The sequence below is a fragment of the Oncorhynchus gorbuscha genome, linkage group LG02 (genome assembly GCF_021184085.1).
Source record: "Oncorhynchus gorbuscha isolate QuinsamMale2020 ecotype Even-year linkage group LG02, OgorEven_v1.0, whole genome shotgun sequence".
In the NCBI taxonomy this organism is placed as follows: domain Eukaryota; kingdom Metazoa; phylum Chordata; class Actinopteri; order Salmoniformes; family Salmonidae; genus Oncorhynchus; species Oncorhynchus gorbuscha.
The window spans coordinates 4,612,181-4,632,188 of NC_060174.1; the positions used below are offsets into that span (position 1 = coordinate 4,612,181).

Consider the following 20,008-nt stretch of genomic DNA (forward strand, 5'->3'; position numbering starts at 1 on the left):
GAGTTTAGTATATAATATGATATGATATGTACCAAACTGACAGTAGAGTCCAGTATATGATATGATATGTACCAAACTGACAGTAGAGTCCAGTATATAATATGATATGATATGTACCAAACTGACAGTAGAGTCCAGTATATAATATGATATGATATGTACCAAACTGACAGTAGAGTCCAGTATATAATATGATATGATATGTACCAAACTGACAGTAGAGTCCTGTATATAATATGATATGTACCAAACTGACAGTAGAGTCCAGTATATAATATGATATGTACCAAACTGACAGTAGAGTCCAGTATATAATATGATATGTACCAAACTGACAGTAGAGTCCTGTATATAATCTGATATGATAGTAGAGTCCAGTATATAATATGATATGTACCAAACTGACAGTAGAGTCCAGTATATAATATGATATGTACCAAACTGACAGTAGAGTCCTGTATATAATATAATATGATATGTACCAAACTGACAGTAGAGTCCAGTATATAATATGATATGTACCAAACTGACAGTAGAGTCCTGTATATAATATGACATGTACCAAACTGACAGTAGAGTCCAGTATATAATATGATATGATATGTACCAAACTGACAGTAGAGTCCTGTATATAATATAATAGGATATGTACCAAACTGACAGTAGAGTCCAATATATAACATAATATGTACCAAACTGACAGTAGAGTCCAGTATATAATATGATATGTACCAAACTGACAGTAGAGTCCAGTATATAATATGATATGATATGTACCAAACTGACAGTAGAGTCCTGTATATAATATGATATGTACCAAACTGACAGTAGAGTCCAATATATAACATAATATGTACCAAACTGACAGTAGAGTCCAGTATATAATATGATATGTACCAAACTGACATCAGAGTCCTGTATATAATATGATATGTACCAAACTGACAGTAGAGTCCTGTATATAATATGATATGTACCAAAATGACAGTAGAGTCCAGTATATAATATGATATGATATGTACCAAACTGAATATGATATGATATGTACCAAACTGACAGTAGAGTCCAGTATATAATATGATATGATATGTACCAAACTGACAGTAGAGTCCAGTATATAACATAATATGTACCAAACTGACAGTAGAGTCCAGTATATAATATGATATGTACCAAACTGACAGTAGAGTCCAGTATATAATATAATAGGATATGTACCAAACTGACAGTAGAGTCCAGTATATAACATAATATGTACCAAACTGACAGTAGAGTCCAGCATATAATATAATATGATACGTACCAAACTGACAGTAGAGTCCTGTATATAATATGATATGTACCAAACTGACAGTAGAGTCCAGTATATAATATGATATGATACGTACCAGACTGACAGTAGAGTCCAGTATATAATATGATATGTACCAAACTGACAGTAGAGTCCTGTATATAATATGATATGTACCAAACTGACAGTAGAGTCCTGTATATAATATGATATGTACCAAACTGACAGTAGAGTCCTGTATATAATATGATATGTACCAAACTGACAGTAGAGTCCTGTATATAATATGATACGTACCAAACTGACATCAGAGTCCTGTATATAATATGATATGTACCAAACTGACAGTAGAGTCCTGTATATAATATGATATGTACCAAACTGACATCAGAGTCCTGTATATAATATGATATGTACCAAACTGACAGTAGAGTCCTGTATATAATATAATATGATATGTACCAAACTGACAGTAGAGTCCAGTATATAATATGATACATACCAAACTGACAGTAGAGTCCTGTATATAATATGATATGTTCCAAACTGACAGTAGAGTCCTGTATATAATATAATAGGATATGTACCAAACTGACAGTAGAGTCCAATATATAACATAATATGTACCAAACTGACAGTAGAGTCCTGTATATAATATGATATGTACCAAACTGACAGTAGAGTCCTGTATATAATATGATACGTACCAAACTGACAGTAGAGTCCAGTATATGATATGATATGTACCAAACTGACAGTAGAGTCCTGTATATAATATGATATGTACCAAACTGACATCAGAGTCCTGTATATAATATGATATGTACCAAACTGACAGTAGAGTCCTGTATATAATATGATATGTACCAAACTGACATCAGAGTCCTGTATATAATATAATATGTACCAAACTGACAGTAGAGTCCAGTATATAATATGATATGTACCAGCATGACAGTAGAGTCCAGTATATAATATGATACATACCAAACTGACAGTAGAGTCCTGTATATAATATGATATGTACCAAACTGACAGTAGCGTCCAGTATATAATATGATATGATATGTACCAAACTGACAGTAGAGTCCAGTATATAACATAATATGTACCAAACTGACAGTAGAGTCCTGTATATAATATGATACGTACCAAACTGACAGTAGAGTCCAGTATATAATACCAAATAAGTAGAGGATATGTACCAAACTGACAGTAGAGTCCTGTATATAATATGATATGATACGTATCAAACTGACAGTAGAGTCCAGTATATAATATAACATGTACCAAACTGATAGTAGAGTCCTGTATATAATATGATACATACCAAACTGACAGTAGAGTCCAGTATATAATATGATATGTACCAAACTGACAGTAGAGTCCTGTATATAATATGATATGATACGTACCAAACTGACAGTAGAGACAGTAGAGTCCAGTATATAATATAACATGTACCAAACTGATAGTAGAGTCCTGTATATAATATGATATGTACCAAACTGACAGTAGAGTCCTGTATATAATATGATATGTACCAAACTGACAGTAGAGTCCTGTATATAATATGATATGTACCAAACTGACAGTAGAGTCCTGTATATAATATGATATGTACCAAACTGACAGTAGAGTCCTGTATATAATATGATATGTACCAAACTGACAGTAGAGTCCTGTATATAATATGATATGTACCAAACTGACAGTAGGGTCCAGTATATAATATAATAGGATATGTACCAAACTGACAGTAGAGTCCAATATATAACATAATATGTACCAAACTGACAGTAGAGTCCAGTATATAATATGATATGTACCAAACTGACAGTAGAGTCTGACAGTAGAGTATATAATATGATATGATACGTACCAAACTGACAGTAGAGTCCTGTATATAATATGATATGTACCAAACTGACAGTAGAGTCCTGTATATAATATGATATGTACCAAACTGACAGTAGAGTCCAGTATATAATATGATATGATATGTACCAAACTGTACCAAACAGTAGAGTCCTGTATATAATATGATATGTACCAAACTGACAGTAGAGTCCTGTATATATATAACCAAATGATATGTACCAAACTGACAGTAGAGTCCTGTATATAATATGATATGTACCAAACTGACAGTAGAGTCCAGTATATAATATAATATGATATGTACCAAACTGACAGTAGTAGTATATAATATGATATGTACCAAACTGACAGTAGAGTATGATATGATATGTACCAAACTGACAGTAGAGTCCAGTATATAATATGATATGATACGTACCAAACTGACAGTAGAGTCCAGTATATAATATGATATGTACCAAACTGACAGTAGAGTCCAGTATATAATATGATATGTACCAAACTGACAGTAGAGTCCAGTATATAATATGATATGATACGTACCAAACTGACAGTAGAGTCCAGTATATAATATGATATGATACGTACCAAACTGACAGTAGAGTCCTGTATATAATATGATATGATATGTACCAAACTGACAGTAGAGTCCTGTATATAATATGATATGATACGTACCAAACTGACAGTAGAGTCCAGTATATAATATGATATGATATGTACCAAACTGACAGTAGAGTCCAGTATATAATATGATATGATACGTACCAAACTGACAGTAGAGTCCAGTATATAATATGATATGTACCAAATATGATATGTACCAAACTGACAGTAGAGTCCAGTATATAATATGATATGATACGTACCAAACTGACAGTAGAGTCCAGTATATAATATGATATGATATGTACCAAACTGACAGTAGAGTCCAGTATATAATATGATATGTACCAAACTGACAGTAGAGTCCTGTATATAATATGATATGTACCAAACTGACAGTAGAGTCCTGTATATAATATGATATGTACCAAACTGACAGTAGAGTCCAGTATATAATATGATATGTACCAAACTGACAGTAGAGTCCTGTATATAATATGATATGTACCAAACTGACAGTAGAGTCCTGTATATAATATAATATGATATGTACCAAACTGACAGTAGAGTCCAGTATATAATATGATATGTACCAAACTGACAGTAGAGTCCAGTATATAATATGATATGTATCAAACTGACAGTAGAGTCCTGTATATAATATGATATGATATGTACCAAACTGACAGTAGAGTCCTGTATATAATAATATGATATGTACCAAACTGACAGTAGAGTCCAGTATATAATATGATATGATACGTACCAAACTGACAGTAGAGTCCTGTATATAATATGATGATGTACCAAACTGACAGTAGAGTCCAGTATATAATATGATATGTACCAAACTGACAGTAGAGAGTCCTGTATATAATATGATATGTACCAAACTGACAGTAGAGTCCAGTATATAATATGATATGATACGTACCAAACTGACAGTAGAGTCCTGTATATAATATGATATGTACCAAACTGACAGTAGAGTCCAGTATATAATATGATATGATATGTACCAAACTGACAGTAGAGTCCAGTATATAATATAGAGTCCAGTATATAATATGATATGTACCAAACTGACAGTAGAGTCCAGTATATAATATGATATGATATGTACCAAACAAACTGATAGTAAACTGACAGTATATAATATGATATGTACCAAACTGACAGTAGAGTCCTGTATATAATATGATATGTACCAAACTGACAGTAGAGTCCAGTATATAATATGATATGTACCAAATGACAGTACCAAACTGACAGTAAAGTCCAGTAGAGTATATATAATATGATATGTACCAAACTGACAGTAGAGTCCTGTATATAATATGATATGTACCAAACTGACAGTAGAGTCATGTATATAATATGATACATACCAAACTGACAGTAGAGTCCAGTATATAATATGATATGATACGTACCAAACTGACAGTAGAGTCCAGTATATAATATGATATGTACCAAACTGACAGTAGAGTCCTGTATATAATATAATATGATATGTACCAAACTGACAGTAGAGTCCAGTATATAATATGATATGTACCAAACTGACAGTAGAGTCCAGTATATAATATGATACATACCAAACTGACAGTAGAGTCCTGTATATAATATGATACGTACCAAACTGACAGTAGAGTCCAGTATATAATATAATAGGATATGTACCAAACTGACAGTAGAGTCCTGTATATAATATGATATGATCCAGTATATAATATGATATCAAACTGACAGTAGAGTCCAGTATATAATATAACATGTACCAAACTGATAGTAGAGTCCTGTATATAATATGATACATACCAAACTGACAGTAGAGTCCAGTATATAATATGATATGTACCAAACTGACAGTAGAGTCCAGTATATAATATGATATGTACCAAACTGACAGTAGAGTCCAGTATATAATATGATATGATATGTACCAAACTGACAGTAGAGTCCTGTATATAATATGATATGATACGTACCAAACTGACAGTAGAGTCCTGTATATAATATGATATGTACCAAACTGACAGTAGAGTCCAGTATATAATATGATATGTACCAAACTGACAGTAGAGTCCAGTATATAATATGATATGTACCAAACTGACAGTAGAGTCCAGTATATAATATGATATGATACGTACCAAACTGACAGTAGAGTCCTGTATATAATATGATATGTACCAAACTGACAGTAGAGTCAAGTATATAATATGATATGTACCAAACTGACAGTAGAGTCCAGTATATAATATGATATGATATGTACCAAACTGACAGTAGAGTCCAGTATATAATATGATATGATATGTACCAAACTGATAGTAGAGTCCAGTATATAATATGATATGTACCAAACTGACAGTAGAGTCCTGTATATAATATGATATGTACCAAACTGACAGTAGAGTCCAGTATATAATATGATATGTACCAAACTGACAGTAGAGTCCAGTATATAATATGATATGATATGTACCAAACTGCCAGTAGAGTCCTGTATATAATATGATATGTACCAAACTGACAGTAGAGTCCAGTATATAATATGATATGTACCAAACTGACAGTAGAGTCCTGTATATAATATAATATGATATGTACCAAACTGACAGTAGAGTCCAGTATATAATATGATATGTACCAAACTGACAGTAGAGTCCTGTATACAATATGATATGATACGTACCAAACTGACAGTAGAGTCCAGTATATAATATGATATGTACCAAACTGACAGTAGAGTCCAGTATATAATATGATATGATATGTACCAAACTGACAGTAGAGTCCTGTATATAATATGATATGTGCCAAACTGCTAGTAGAGTCCTGTATATAATATGATACATACCAAACTGACAGTAGAGTCCAGTATATAATATGATATGTACCAAACTGACAGTAGAGTCCAGTATATAATATGATATGTACCAAACTGACAGTAGAGTCCAGTATATAATATGATATGTACCAAACTGACAGTAGAGTCCAGTATATAATATGATATGTACCAAACTGAAGTGAGTCCAGTAGAGTCCAGTATATAATATGATATGATACGTACCAATCTGACAGTAGAGTCCAGTATATAATATGATATGTACCAAACTGACAGTAGAGTCCTGTATATAATATGATATGTGCCAAACTGACAGTAGAGTCCTGTATATAATATGATATGTGCCAAACTGTACCAAACTAGTAGAGTCCAGTATATAATATGATATATACCATATGACAGTAGTCCAGTATATAATACCAAACTGACAGTAGAGTCCAGTATATAATATGATATGTACCAAACTGACAGTAGAGTCCAGTATATAATATGATATGTACCAAACTGACAGTAGAGTCCAGTATATAATATGATATGTACCAAACTGACAGTAGAGTCCTGTATATAATATGATATGATACGTACCAAACTGACAGTAGAGTCCAGTATATAATATGATATGTACCAAACTGACAGTACCAATCTGACAGTAGAGTCCAGTATATAATATGATATGTACCAAACTGACAGTAGAGTCCAGTATATAATATGATATGTACCAAACTGACAGTAGAGTCCAGTATATAATATGATATGTACCAAACTGACAGTAGAGTCCAGTATATAATATGATATGATACGTACCAATCTGACAGTAGAGTCCAGTATATAATATGATATGTACCAAACTGACAGTAGAGTCCAGTATATAATATGATATGATATGTACCAAACTGACAGTAGAGTCCAGTATATAATATGATACGTACCAAACTGACAGTAGAGTCCAGTATATAATATGATATGATATGTACCAAACTGACAGTAGAGTCCAGTATATAATATGATATGTACCAAACTGACAGTAGAGTCCTGTATATAATATGATATGTACCAAACTGACAGTAGAGTCCAGTATATAATATAATAGGATATGTACCAAACTGACAGTAGAGTCCAATATATAACATAATATATACCAAACTGACAGTAGAGTCCAGTATATAATATGATATGTACCAAACTGACAGTAGAGTCCTGTATATAATATGATATGATATGTACCAAACTGACAGTAGAGTCCTGTATATAATATGATATGTACCAAACTGACAGTAGAGTCCTGTATATAATATAATATGATATGTACCAAACTGACAGTAGAGTCCTGTATATAATATGAATGTACCAAACTGACAGTAGAGTCCAGTATATAATATGATATGTACCAAACTGACAGTAGAGTCCAAACAGACAGTAGAGTCCTGTATATAATATGATATGTACCAAACTGACAGTAGAGTCCAGTATATAATATGATATGATACGTACCAAACTGACAGTAGAGTCCAGTATATAATATGATATGTACCAAAAACTGACAGTAGAGTCCAGCATATAATATGATATGTACCAAACTGACAGTAGAGTCCTGTATATAATATGATATGTACCAAACTGACAGTAGAGTCCTGTATATAATATGATATGATACGTACCAAACTGACAGTAGAGTCCAGTATATAATATGATATGTACCAAACTGACAGTAGAGTCCAGTATATAATATGATATGATATGTACCAAACTGACAGTAGAGTCCAGTATATAATATGATATGATATGTACCAAACTGACAGTAGAGTCCAGTATATAATATGATATGATACGTACCAAACTGACAGTAGAGTCCAGCATATAATATGATATGTACCAAACTGACAGTAGAGTCCTGTATATAATATGATATGTACCAAACTGACAGTAGAGTCCAGCATATAATATGATATGTACCAAACTGACAGTAGAGTCCTGTATATAATATGATATGTACCAAACTGACAGTAGAGTCCAGTATATGATATGATATGATATGTACCAAACTGACAGTAGAGTCCAGTATATGATATGATATGATATGTACCAAACTGACAGTAGAGTCCAGTATATAATATGATATGTACCAAACTGACAGTAGAGTCCAGTATATGATATGATATGATATGTACCAAACTGACAGTAGAGTCCAGTATATAATATGATATGTACCAAACTGACAGTAGAGTCCAGTATATAATATGATATGATATGTACCAAACTGACAGTAGAGTCCATGATATGTACCAAATATAATATGATATGTACCAAACTGACAGTAGAGTCCAGTATATAATATGATATGTACCAAACTGACAGTAGAGTCCAGTATATAACATGATATGTACCAAACTGACAGTAGAGTCCAGTATATAACATGATATGTACCAAACTGACAGTAGAGTCCAGTATATAACATGATATGTACCAAACTGACAGTAGAGTCCAGTATATAACATGATATGTACCAAACTGACAGTAGAGTCCAGCATATAATATGATACGTACCAAACTGACAGTAGAGTCCAGTATATAATATGATATGTACCAAACTGACAGTAGAGTCCTGTATATAATATAATATGATATGTACCAAACTGACAGTAGAGTCCAGTATATAATATCATATGATATGTACCAAACTGACAGTAGAGTCCAGTATATAATATGATACGTACCAAACTGACAGTAGAGTCCAGTGAAGCCGGAGGAGCAGTCACAGGTCCCATTCACTTCCACACAGATGCCACCATTCTGGCACAGACACTCCTCTGCGGATGACAAACACAGACAGAAGAGAAGAGGTCACAGACACGGACTCAAAAGAGACAGAACAGCTCATAGCATGTTGGGTCATTTGCGACAGAGATAGCCATCGATAAGCTACATGTACAACCTCAGAGGTCTGTAACACGTTTGGAGCGCTGGCTTCAACAGTATCCCAGTCCCAGAGAACATCAACAGTATCCCAGTCCCATAGAACATCAACAATATCCCAGTCCCAGAGAACATCAACAGTATCCCAGTCCCAGAGAACATCAACAGTATCCCAGTCCCAGAGAACATCAACAATATCTCAGTCCCAGAGAACATCAACAATATCCCAGTCCCAGAGAACATCAACAATATCCCAGTCCCAGAGAACATCAACAATATCCCAGTCCCAGAGAACATCAACAATATCCCAGTCCCAGAGAACATCAACAATATCCCAGTCCCAGAGAACATCAACAATATCCCAGTCCCAGAGAACATCAACAGTACTGTAAATGACCCATTGATTAAAGGCCTTTCCTTCCCTAAATCTTTATCTCATAGCTAGCTGTAGTTCACAGGAACCAGACCGTTCTCATTGCTAGCGCTAGTTCACAGGAACCAGACCGTTCTCATAGCTAGCTGTAGTTCACAGGAACCAGACCGTTCTCATAGCTAGCGCTAGTTCACAGGAACCAGACCGTTCTCATAGCTAGCTGTAGTTCACAGGAACCAGACCGTTCTCATAGCTAGCGCTAGTTCACAGGAACCAGACCGTTCTCATAGCTAGCTGTAGTTCACAGGAACCAGACCGTTCTCATAGCTAGCTGTAGTTCACAGGAACCAGACCGTTCTCATAGCTAGCTGTAGTTCACAGGAACCAGACCGTTCTCATAGCTAGCGCTAGTTCACAGGAACCAGACCGTTCTCATAGCTAGCTGTAGTTCACAGGAACCAGACTGTCCTCATAGCTAGCGCTAGTTCACAGGAACCAGACTGTCCTCATAGCTAGCTGTAGTTCACAGGAAGCAGACCGTTCTCATAGCTAGCGCTAGTTCACAGGAACCAGACTGTCCTCATAGCTAGCGCTAGTTCACAGGAACCAGACTGTCCTCATAGCTAGCTGTAGTTCACAGGAAGCAGACCGTTCTCATAGCTAGCTGTAGTTCACAGGAACCAGACCGTTCTCATAACTAGCTGTAGTTCACAGGAACCAGACTGTCCTCATAGCTAGCTGTAGTTCACAGGAACCAGACCGTTCTCATAGCTAGCGCTAGTTCAGAGCAACCAGACCGTTCCTGCTAAATAAAGGAAGTAGCTGTATCAATGCTAAATAAAGGAAGTAGCTGTATCAATGCTAAATAAAGGAAGTAGCTGTATCAATGCTAAATAAAGGAAGTAGCTGTATCAATGCTAAATAAAGGAAGCGTCTGTATCAATGCTAAATAAAGGAAGTAGCTGTATCAATGCTAAATAAAGGAAGTAGCTGTATCAATGCTAAATAAAGGAAGTGGCTGTATCAATGCTAAATAAAGGAAGTAGCTGTATCAAGGCTAAATAAAGGAAGTGGCTGTATCAATGCTAAATAAAGGAAGTAGCTGTATCAATGCTAAATAAAGGAAGTGGCTGTATCAATGCTAAATAAAGGAAGTGGCTGTATCAATGCTAAATAAAGGAAGTAGCTGTATCAATGCTAAATAAAGGAAGTAGCTGTATCAATGCTAAATAAAGGAAGTGGCTGTATCAATGCTAAATAAAGGAAGTAGCTGTATCAATGCTAAATAAAGGAAGTGGCTGTATCAATGCTAAATAAAGGAAGTAGCTGTATCAATGCTAAATAAAGGAAGTGGCTGTATCAATGCTAAAGAAAGGAAGTAGCTGTATCAATGCTAAAGAAAGGAATATTTAAATGTTTCTCTCCTCTCTCTGCCTCCGAATTGCAGCAGTGAAGAACAGGAAGTGGATGTATCACTGCTAAACCACTTCCTTTTGAAGTCAGGGAGGAAGGACGACGGATGGGTATTCTTTTTCTCATGATCTGGAACATGTTTTGTGGCCTGTGTCCCGAATATCAGCCTATTCCCTATGTAGTGTAATGTATACGACCAGAGCCCTATGGGCCCTGGTAAATAGTCTTGCACTATATAGGGAATAGGGTGCCATTTGGGACTCAAGAATTATCAAAATGGAGCGATGCCCCCTGGGGCAAATGAATGGACTGTTAATTAGCTGGAGAGGTTTTCATTGGCCTTGTGTTTTCTCTTTGATCTAGGAGGACCGATTAGGAGGCTCTCCGTACATCCTGTGTAATGTTACCTTCTCTCTCTCTTTCCCTGTCCTTCTCTCTTCTGCTACTCTCTCTCTCTCTCTCTCTCTCTCTCTCTCTCTCTCTCTCTCTCTCTCTCTCTCTCTCTCTCTCTCTCTCTCTCTCTCTCTCTCTCTCTCTCTCTCGAGGATCCTGCTCCTTTTTCCACAGGGCCTTCCAAGTGAGCCAGGCAGGAAAGTATTTGGGAGATTTAGGAAAGTCTATATAAGCCTTGATAGTTACTTCAGCTCGAAGGGTTGAGGAGTAGCATGAATTTGCAATGGCTCACATACTATTAAAGAGCTTTTGGAGCTGAGAAATAAATCTGTGTTGACCGTGGCGACAGGACTTCAGCCTCGGCGGGGGAAACCAATGTCTCGCAGGAGAACCTACCCACCGGTTTTGAACACACATTGTCCATTTCCTAACACACACATAGTACTGCATCCCAAATGATACCAAATTCCCTATTTAGTGCACTACTTTTGAACAGGGCCTATAGGAATAGGGTGCCATTTGGGATCGATGGCACAGCATGATATTTCCCTCTAAGGAGGAGAAATAGTACTAGAGGTAGCAGTACAATAACACAGGAAGTGCCATGTGATTTATGCAGCAAGCAGCTGTTCCATAGAGGAGACAGCAGGACCCGTAGAGGAGACAGCAGAACCATAGAGGAGACAGCAGGACCGTAGAGTAGACAGCAGGACCATAGAGGATACAGCAGAACCATAGAGGAGACAGCAGGACCATAAAGGAGACAGCAGAACCAGAGAGGAGACAGCAGGACCATAGAGTAGACAGCAGGACCATAGAGGAGACAGCAGGACCATAGAGTAGACAGCAGGACCGTAGAGGAGACAGCAGGACCATTGAGTAGACAGCAGGACCATAGAGTAGACAGGAGGACCATAGAGGAGACCACAGGACCCATAGAGTATACAGCAGGACCATAGAGTAGACAGCAGGACCATAGAGTAGACAGCAGGACCATAGAGTAGACAGCAGGACCATAGAGGAGACAGCAGGACCCATAGAGGAGACACCAGGAACCATAGAGGAGACAGCAGGACCCATAGAGGAGACAGCAGAACCATAGAGTAGACAGCAGAACCATAGAGGAGACAGCAGGACCATAGAGTAGACAGCAGGACTATAGAGGAGACAGCAGGACCATAGAGTAGACAGCAGGACCATAGAGTAGACAGCAGGACCATAGAGGAGACAGCAGGACCCATAGAGGAGACACCAGGAACCATAGAGGAGACAGCAGGACCCATAGAGTAGACAGCAGAACCATAGAGTAGACAGCAGAACCATAGAGGAGACAGCAGGACCATAGAGTAGACAGCAGGACCATAGAGGAGACAGCAGGACCCATAGAGGAGACACCAGGAACCATAGAGGAGACAGCAGGACCCATAGAGGAGACAGCAGGACCCATAGAGGAGACACCAGGAACCATAGAGGAGACAGCAGGACCCATAGAGTAGACAGCAGGACCATAGAGGAGACAACAGAACCATGGAGGAGACAGCAAGACCTGTAGAGGAGACAGCAGGACCGTAGAGGAGACAGCAGGACAATAGAGGAGACAGCAGGACCCATAGAGTAGACAGCAGGACCATAGAGGAGACAACAGAACCATGGAGGAGACAGCAGGACCCGTAGAGGAGACAGCAGGACCATAGAGTAGACAGCAGGACCATAGAGTAGACAGCAGGACCATAGAGGAGTCAGCAGGACCATAGAGTAGACAGCAGGACCATAGAGTAGACAGCAAGACCATAGAGTAGACAGCAAGACCCGTAGAGGAGACAGCAGGACTGTAGAGGAGACAGCAGGACAATAGAGTAGGCAGCAGGACCGTAGAGGAGACATCAGGACCGTAGAGGAGACAGCAGAACCGTAGAGGAGACAGCAGAACCATAGAGGAGACAGCAGGACCCATAGAGTAGACAGCAGGACCATAGAGGAGACAGCAGAACCATAGAGGAGACAGCAGGACCATAGAGGAGACAGCAGAACCAGAGAGGAGACAGCAGGACCATAGAGGAGACGGCAGGACCATAGAGTAGACAGCAACACCGTAGAGGAGACAGCAGGACCATTGAGTAGACAGCAGGACCATAGAGTAGACAGCAGGACCATAGAGTAGACAGCAGGACCATAGAGGAGACCGCAGGACCATAGAGGAGACAGCAGGACCATAGAGGAGTCAGCAGGACCATAGAGGAGACCGCAGGACCATAGAGGAGACAGCAAGGCCCGTAGAGTGGCGTGGACCTCATCCAGAGGAGTACGTGGACCAGTCAGCGAATTCATCCCAAATGGCACCCTATTCCCTATTCAGTGCACTACTTTTGACTAGCAGTAATAGGAACTAGTGACTAGGGTGCCATTTGGGATGTAGTTAGAGTCCCCATGGTCAAAAGCAATGCACTATGTAGGGAATAGGAATAGCAGAGTGTCAGAGTTTCCTGGTCAAAAGTAATGCACTGTATAGGGAACAGTTCGCGGGTTCTCTGCGCTATTCTGCTGCCCTGCTGCAAGGCATATTACACCACCCTTGTCTGATGAAACTACCTGAATATATACCAACCCTCAGCTTCAGCCCATGCAGAGGTCCCTTGTCCTTTCAAGTCTAGACAAAGCGGCACTTCCCCTTGTAAGTAAACTAATAAAATAAAAAACGGGGCATAAAGCAATTGTTCCCCAGGATCCCGTAGTAAACTGGGAGTTACAGATGAACAGCAGAACAGACTAGAGCTTTTTATTTTTCCTTCTTCCAGGTACTGAGAGACCCACAGGAATTCGGTGTATGTGACAAATACAGTTTGATTTGATTTGAATTGAATACCACGTGGCTGCTATGAAAGTGAACTGTGTTTAAGCGTGATCAGGGGTGTATTCATTCCACCGATTCTGTTGAAAAACTGTTCTTAAAACGGAAGCAAACGGAATAAAACGGGGATAACCACACCTGAATTTGTCCAGTATAGAGTCGGCTCTGACCTGAACCTGCTGTCTAACTGTCTCCAACTAGACTCTACTATAAAATGCTCTGACTTGTACCTGCTGTCTAAATGTCTCCAACTAGACTCTACTAGAATCGGCTCTGACCTGTACCTGCTGTCTAACTGTCTCCAACTAGACTCTACTAGAATCGGCTCTGACCTGTACCTGCTGTCTAACTGTCTCCAACTAGACTCTACTAGAATCGGCTCTGACCTGTACCTGCTGTCTAACTGTCTTCAACTAGACTCTACTAGAATCGGCTCTGACCTGTACCTGCTGTCTAACTGTCTCCAACTAGTCTCTACTATAAAATGCTCTGACTTGTACCTGCTGTCTAACTGTCTCCAACTAGACTCTACTAGAATCGGCTCTGACCTGTACCTGCTGTCTAACTGTCTCCAACTAGACTCTACTATAAAATGCTCTGACCTGTACCTGCTGTCTAAATGTCTTCAACTAGACTCTACTATAAAATGCTCTGACCTGTACCTGCTGTCTAACTGTCTCCAACTAGACTCTACTAGAATTGGCTCTGACCTGTACCTGCTGTCTAAATGTCTTCAACTAGACTCTACTAGAATCGGCTCTGACCTGTACCTGCTGTCTAACTGTCTCCAACTAGACTCTACTAGAATCGGCTCTGACCTGTACCTGCTGTCTAACTGTCTCCAACTAGTCTCTACTATAAAATGCTCTGACTTGTACCTGCTGTCTAAATGTCTCCAACTAGACTCTACTAGAATCGGCTCTGACCTGTACCTGCTGTCTAACTGTCTCCAACTAGACTCTACAGAATCGTCTCTGACCTGTACCTGCTGTCTAACTGTCTCCAACTAGACTCTACTAGAATCGGCTCTGACCTGTACCTGCTGTCTAACTGTCTTCAACTAGACTCTACTAGAATCGGCTCTGACCTGTACCTGCTGTCTAACTGTCTCCAACTAGTCTCTACTATAAAATGCTCTGACTTGTACCTGCTGTCTAACTGTCTCCAACTAGACTCTACTAGAATCGGCTCTGACCTGTACCTGCTGTCTAACTGTCTCCAACTAGACTCTACTATAAAATGCTCTGACCTGTACCTGCTGTCTAAATGTCTTCAACTAGACTCTACTATAAAATGCTCTGACCTGTACCTGCTGTCTAACTGTCTCCAACTAGACTCTACTAGAATTGGCTCTGACCTGTACCTGCTGTCTAAATGTCTTCAACTAGACTCTACTAGAATCGGCTCTGACCTGTACCTGCTGTCTAACTGTCTCCAACTAGACTCTACTAGAATCGGCTCTGACCTGTACCTGCTGTCTAACTGTCTCCAACTAGTCTCTACTATAAAATGCTCTGACTTGTACCTGCTGTCTAAATGTCTCCAACTAGACTCTACTAGAATCGGCTCTGACCTGTACCTGCTGTCTAACTGTCTCCAACTAGACTCTACTAGAATCGGCTCTGACCTGTACCTGCTGTCTAACTGTCTCCAACTAGACTCTACTAGAATCGGCTCTGACCTGTACCTGCTGTCTAACTGTCTTCAACTAGACTCTACTAGAATCGGCTCTGACCTGTACCTGCTGTCTAACTGTCTCCAACTAGTCTCTACTATAAAATGCTCTGACTTGTACCTGCTGTCTAACTGTCTCCAACTAGACTCTACTAGAATCGGCTCTGACCTGTACCTGCTGTCTAACTGTCTCCAACTAGACTCTACTATAAAATGCTCTGACCTGTACCTGCTGTCTAAATGTCTTCAACTAGTCTCTACTATAAAATGCTCTGACCTGTACCTGCTGTCTAACTGTCTCCAACTAGACTCTACTAGAATTGGCTCTGACCTGTACCTGCTGTCTAAATGTCTTCAACTAGACTCTACTAGAATCGGCTCTGACCTGTACCTGCTGTCTAACTGTCTCCAACTAGACTCTACTAGAATCGGCTCTGACCTGTACCTGCTGTCTAACTGTCTCCAACTAGAGCAGGGTCTGTCCCAGTCACTACTTTACCTTCACAGTTGTCACCATAGAATCCTTGGGTACATGTGCAGTTGTAACTCCCAGAGCCGGTGTGTTCACAGATCTGGTGTTTGTCACAGCCCTCCCCCTCACAGGACACTGCCAGACAGACAAGAAGGACCAGGATAGAAGCTTAGGATGAGGCTGGACATCTACTTTAGTTTATACCATATCTTGGCCTAAGGCAACACAGTGTATGATGCCAAAACCTCCATAGAGAACAGGAAAGTACAGTACTTTGAAACAAGTGTTTGGAATAAAAATGTGTAAAAAAAAAAAAGCTTTGGGACAAAGACGTTTATCACAGACAAGGTGCTCTGTTCCTATTGGACAGAGAGAGGTGGTTCTGTCCAATAGGACTCCCGAGCCGATTCCATGTTTCTGTCTGGCAAAATCATAGACGGTCTGATGACCTACATTCAAATGACCTCCAAAGCGAAAAACCCACCTGTTCGATTTTCAGTTCGAGAAGTAGATGATGAATTCACACTGACCACCGCCAACTCTACGAAAGAAAATATGATAGGTTGAGGCTTTCGAGGTAATCGTAAGAATTATTCAGACAGTTACAAGGACAGTGAGCCGGCATACTACGGCACAGCAATATAACACAAAGGGAGCTCTTTCTTTCTCTCTGTTTCGTGTTGTTGCTCTTGGTAGAGAAGCCCATCGCCAAGGTCTCAGCTCTCAGCCATTAGCTAACCACACCGACGCTGAGGCTCTGAAAACAGGAGACGCCGCAAAACCTTTCAACAAACCACCAGGTCACTCTAACAAGGAGCTCCTAGCCACTCTCGGGGATACTCCCAAACGGCACCCTGTTGCCTATACAGTACACTACGTACTACTGGCCCCCTGGTCAAAAGTAGTGCACTATATAAAAGGAAAAGAGTTGCATTTGGGATGTGACCTCACCCGTCTCATCCTCCCAGAGAGAGAGAGAGAGAGGTTAGTCAGGTTTCGTTTAATACCTGCTGTCCCAATTGGAAACATGTTCTATTGCAGGAAGTCAAAACAGAGAGCAGGAAGTCAAAACAGAGAGCAGGAAGTAGGGCTCGCCTATGGTAACATTTTATATCATGAACCGTTGTTCCAGACGTGTAAGTAAAATGCATCCCAAATGGCCCCCTATTCCCAAATGCCCCCCTATTCCCAAATGGCCCCCTATTCCCAAATGCCCCCTATTCCCAAATGCCCCTATTCCCAAATGGCCCCCTATTCCCAAATGCCCCCCTATTCCCAAATGGCCCCCTATTCCCAAATGCCCCCTATTCCCAAATGCCCCCTATTCCCAAATGGCCCCCTATTCCCAAATGCCCCCATTTCCCAAATGCCCCCCTATTCCCAAATGGCCCCTTATTCCCAAAATGCCCCCTATTCCGAAATGCCCCCTATTCCCAAATACCCCCTATTCCCAAATGTCCCCCTATTCCCAAATGCCCCCTATTCCCAAATTCCCCCTATTCCCAAATGCCCCCTATTCCCAAATGGCCCCTATTCCCAAATGCCCCCTATTCCCAAATGACCCCCTATTCCCAAATGACCCCCTATTCCCAAATGCCCCCTATTCCCAAATGGCCCCTCGATTCCCAAATGCCCCCTCGATTCCCAAATGCCCCCTCGATTCCCAAATGGCCCCTCGATTCCCAAATGCCCCCTATTCCCAAATGACCCCTATTCCCAAATGCCCCCTATTCCCAAATGCCCCCTATTCCCAAATGCCCCCCTATTCCCAAATGGCCCACTATTGACCAGGACCCATGTTGTGTGTCTTCTCTCCATAAACGGGCAGAATAAAAGTCAGTGAATCCCAAATGGCACCCTATTCCCTAAAGGGAACTTAAGTAAGCCTTGTCGGAACCAGAACGGCCCGTAGGGCAGGAGTCTGTCTCCTGACTCTGTAGTGATGATTCAGCTTGATGAGAACGGCCCGTAGGGCAGGAGTCTGTCTCCTGACTCTGTAGTGATGATTCAGCTTGATGAGAACGGCCCGTAGGGCAGGAGTCTGTCTCCTGACTCTGTAGTGATGGTTCAGCTTGATGAGAACGGCCCGTAGGGCAGGAGTCTGTCTCCTGACTCTGTAGTGATGATTCAGCTTGATGAGAACGGCCCGTAGGGCAGGAGTCTGTCTCCTGACTCTGTAGTGATGGTTCAGCTTGATGAGAACGGCCCGTAGGGCAGGAGTCTGTCTCCTGACTCTGTAGTGATGGTTCAGCTTGATGAGAACGGCCCGTAGGGCAGGAGTCTGTCTCCTGACTCTGTAGTGATGGTTCAGCTTGATGAGAACGGCCCGTAGGGCAGGAGTCTGTCTCCTGACTCTGTAGTGATGGTTCAGCTTGATGAGAACGGCCCGTAGGGCAGGAACTGACTCTGTAACGTGAGGCAGCTTCATGTACAAGTACCACCTCTGTGGTCCCTGGTCAAAAGTAGTGCACTATATAAGGAATAGTATGCCATCTGGGACAAAGGAGTCAGTTGAATAGTACTCCCTCCAATGAAGGGGAGGTTTTTATCCGTAGCTCACCTGTCTCACAGTGTGTCCCGGTGAAGGCAGCAGGACAGGTGCAGGTATAACCATTCACCTGGTCTCGACAGTCCCCTCCATTCAGACAAGGCTGGGAAAAACACTGATCTATGTCTGGGACCACAAACGACAACACAGATCTACGTTATTTAAACCTAGTCGTCATCTATGTGGGAAACTGAACTAGCCTCGAGCCAAACCTGAACGGTTCTCTCTCAATAGGGCAGCTTCCCATATGGAACCCTATGTAGGGCCCTGGTCCATGTGCACTAGGTAGGGCCCTGATCCAAGTGCACTAGGTAGGGCCCTGGTTAAAGTGTACTATGCAGGGCCCTGATCCAAGTGCACTAGGTAGGGCCCTGATCCAAGTGCACTAGGTAGGGCCCTGGTCCAAGTGCACAAGGTAGGGCCCTGGTCCAAGTGCACTAGGTAGGGCCCTGGTTCAAGTGCACTATGTAAAGCCCTGGTCCATGTGCACTAGGTAGGGCCCTGGTCCAAGTGCACTAGGTAGGGCCCTGGTTAAAGTGTACTATGCAGGGCCCTGATCCAAGTGCACTAGGTAGGGCCCTGGTCCAAGTGCACTAGGTAGGGCCCTGGGTAAAGTGTACTATGCAGGGCCCTGGTCAAAGTGCACTAGGTAGGGCCCTGGTCCATGTGCACTAGGTAGGGCCCTGGTCCAAGTGCACTAGGCACTCACACAGAGACTGGGTAGCCCTCTCGTCTATCTCAC

General features: G+C 40.5%; 1 protein-coding gene across 1 annotated transcript in view; it reads right to left on the minus strand.

Moving 5' to 3' along the window:
• Positions 1-20,008, minus strand: part of LOC123995421 (sushi, nidogen and EGF-like domain-containing protein 1) — a 163,746-nt gene that overhangs the window by 51,734 nt on the left and 92,004 nt on the right. Inside the window, exons 8-11 of the mRNA XM_046299018.1 lie at positions 19,279-19,392; positions 17,203-17,259; positions 16,746-16,853; positions 9,347-9,439 (exon numbers count right to left, since the gene is read on the minus strand). Of these exons, the coding sequence (XP_046154974.1) occupies positions 9,347-9,439; positions 16,746-16,853; positions 17,203-17,259; positions 19,279-19,392 (372 nt within the window). The remainder of the gene's footprint in view (positions 1-9,346; positions 9,440-16,745; positions 16,854-17,202; positions 17,260-19,278; positions 19,393-20,008) is intronic.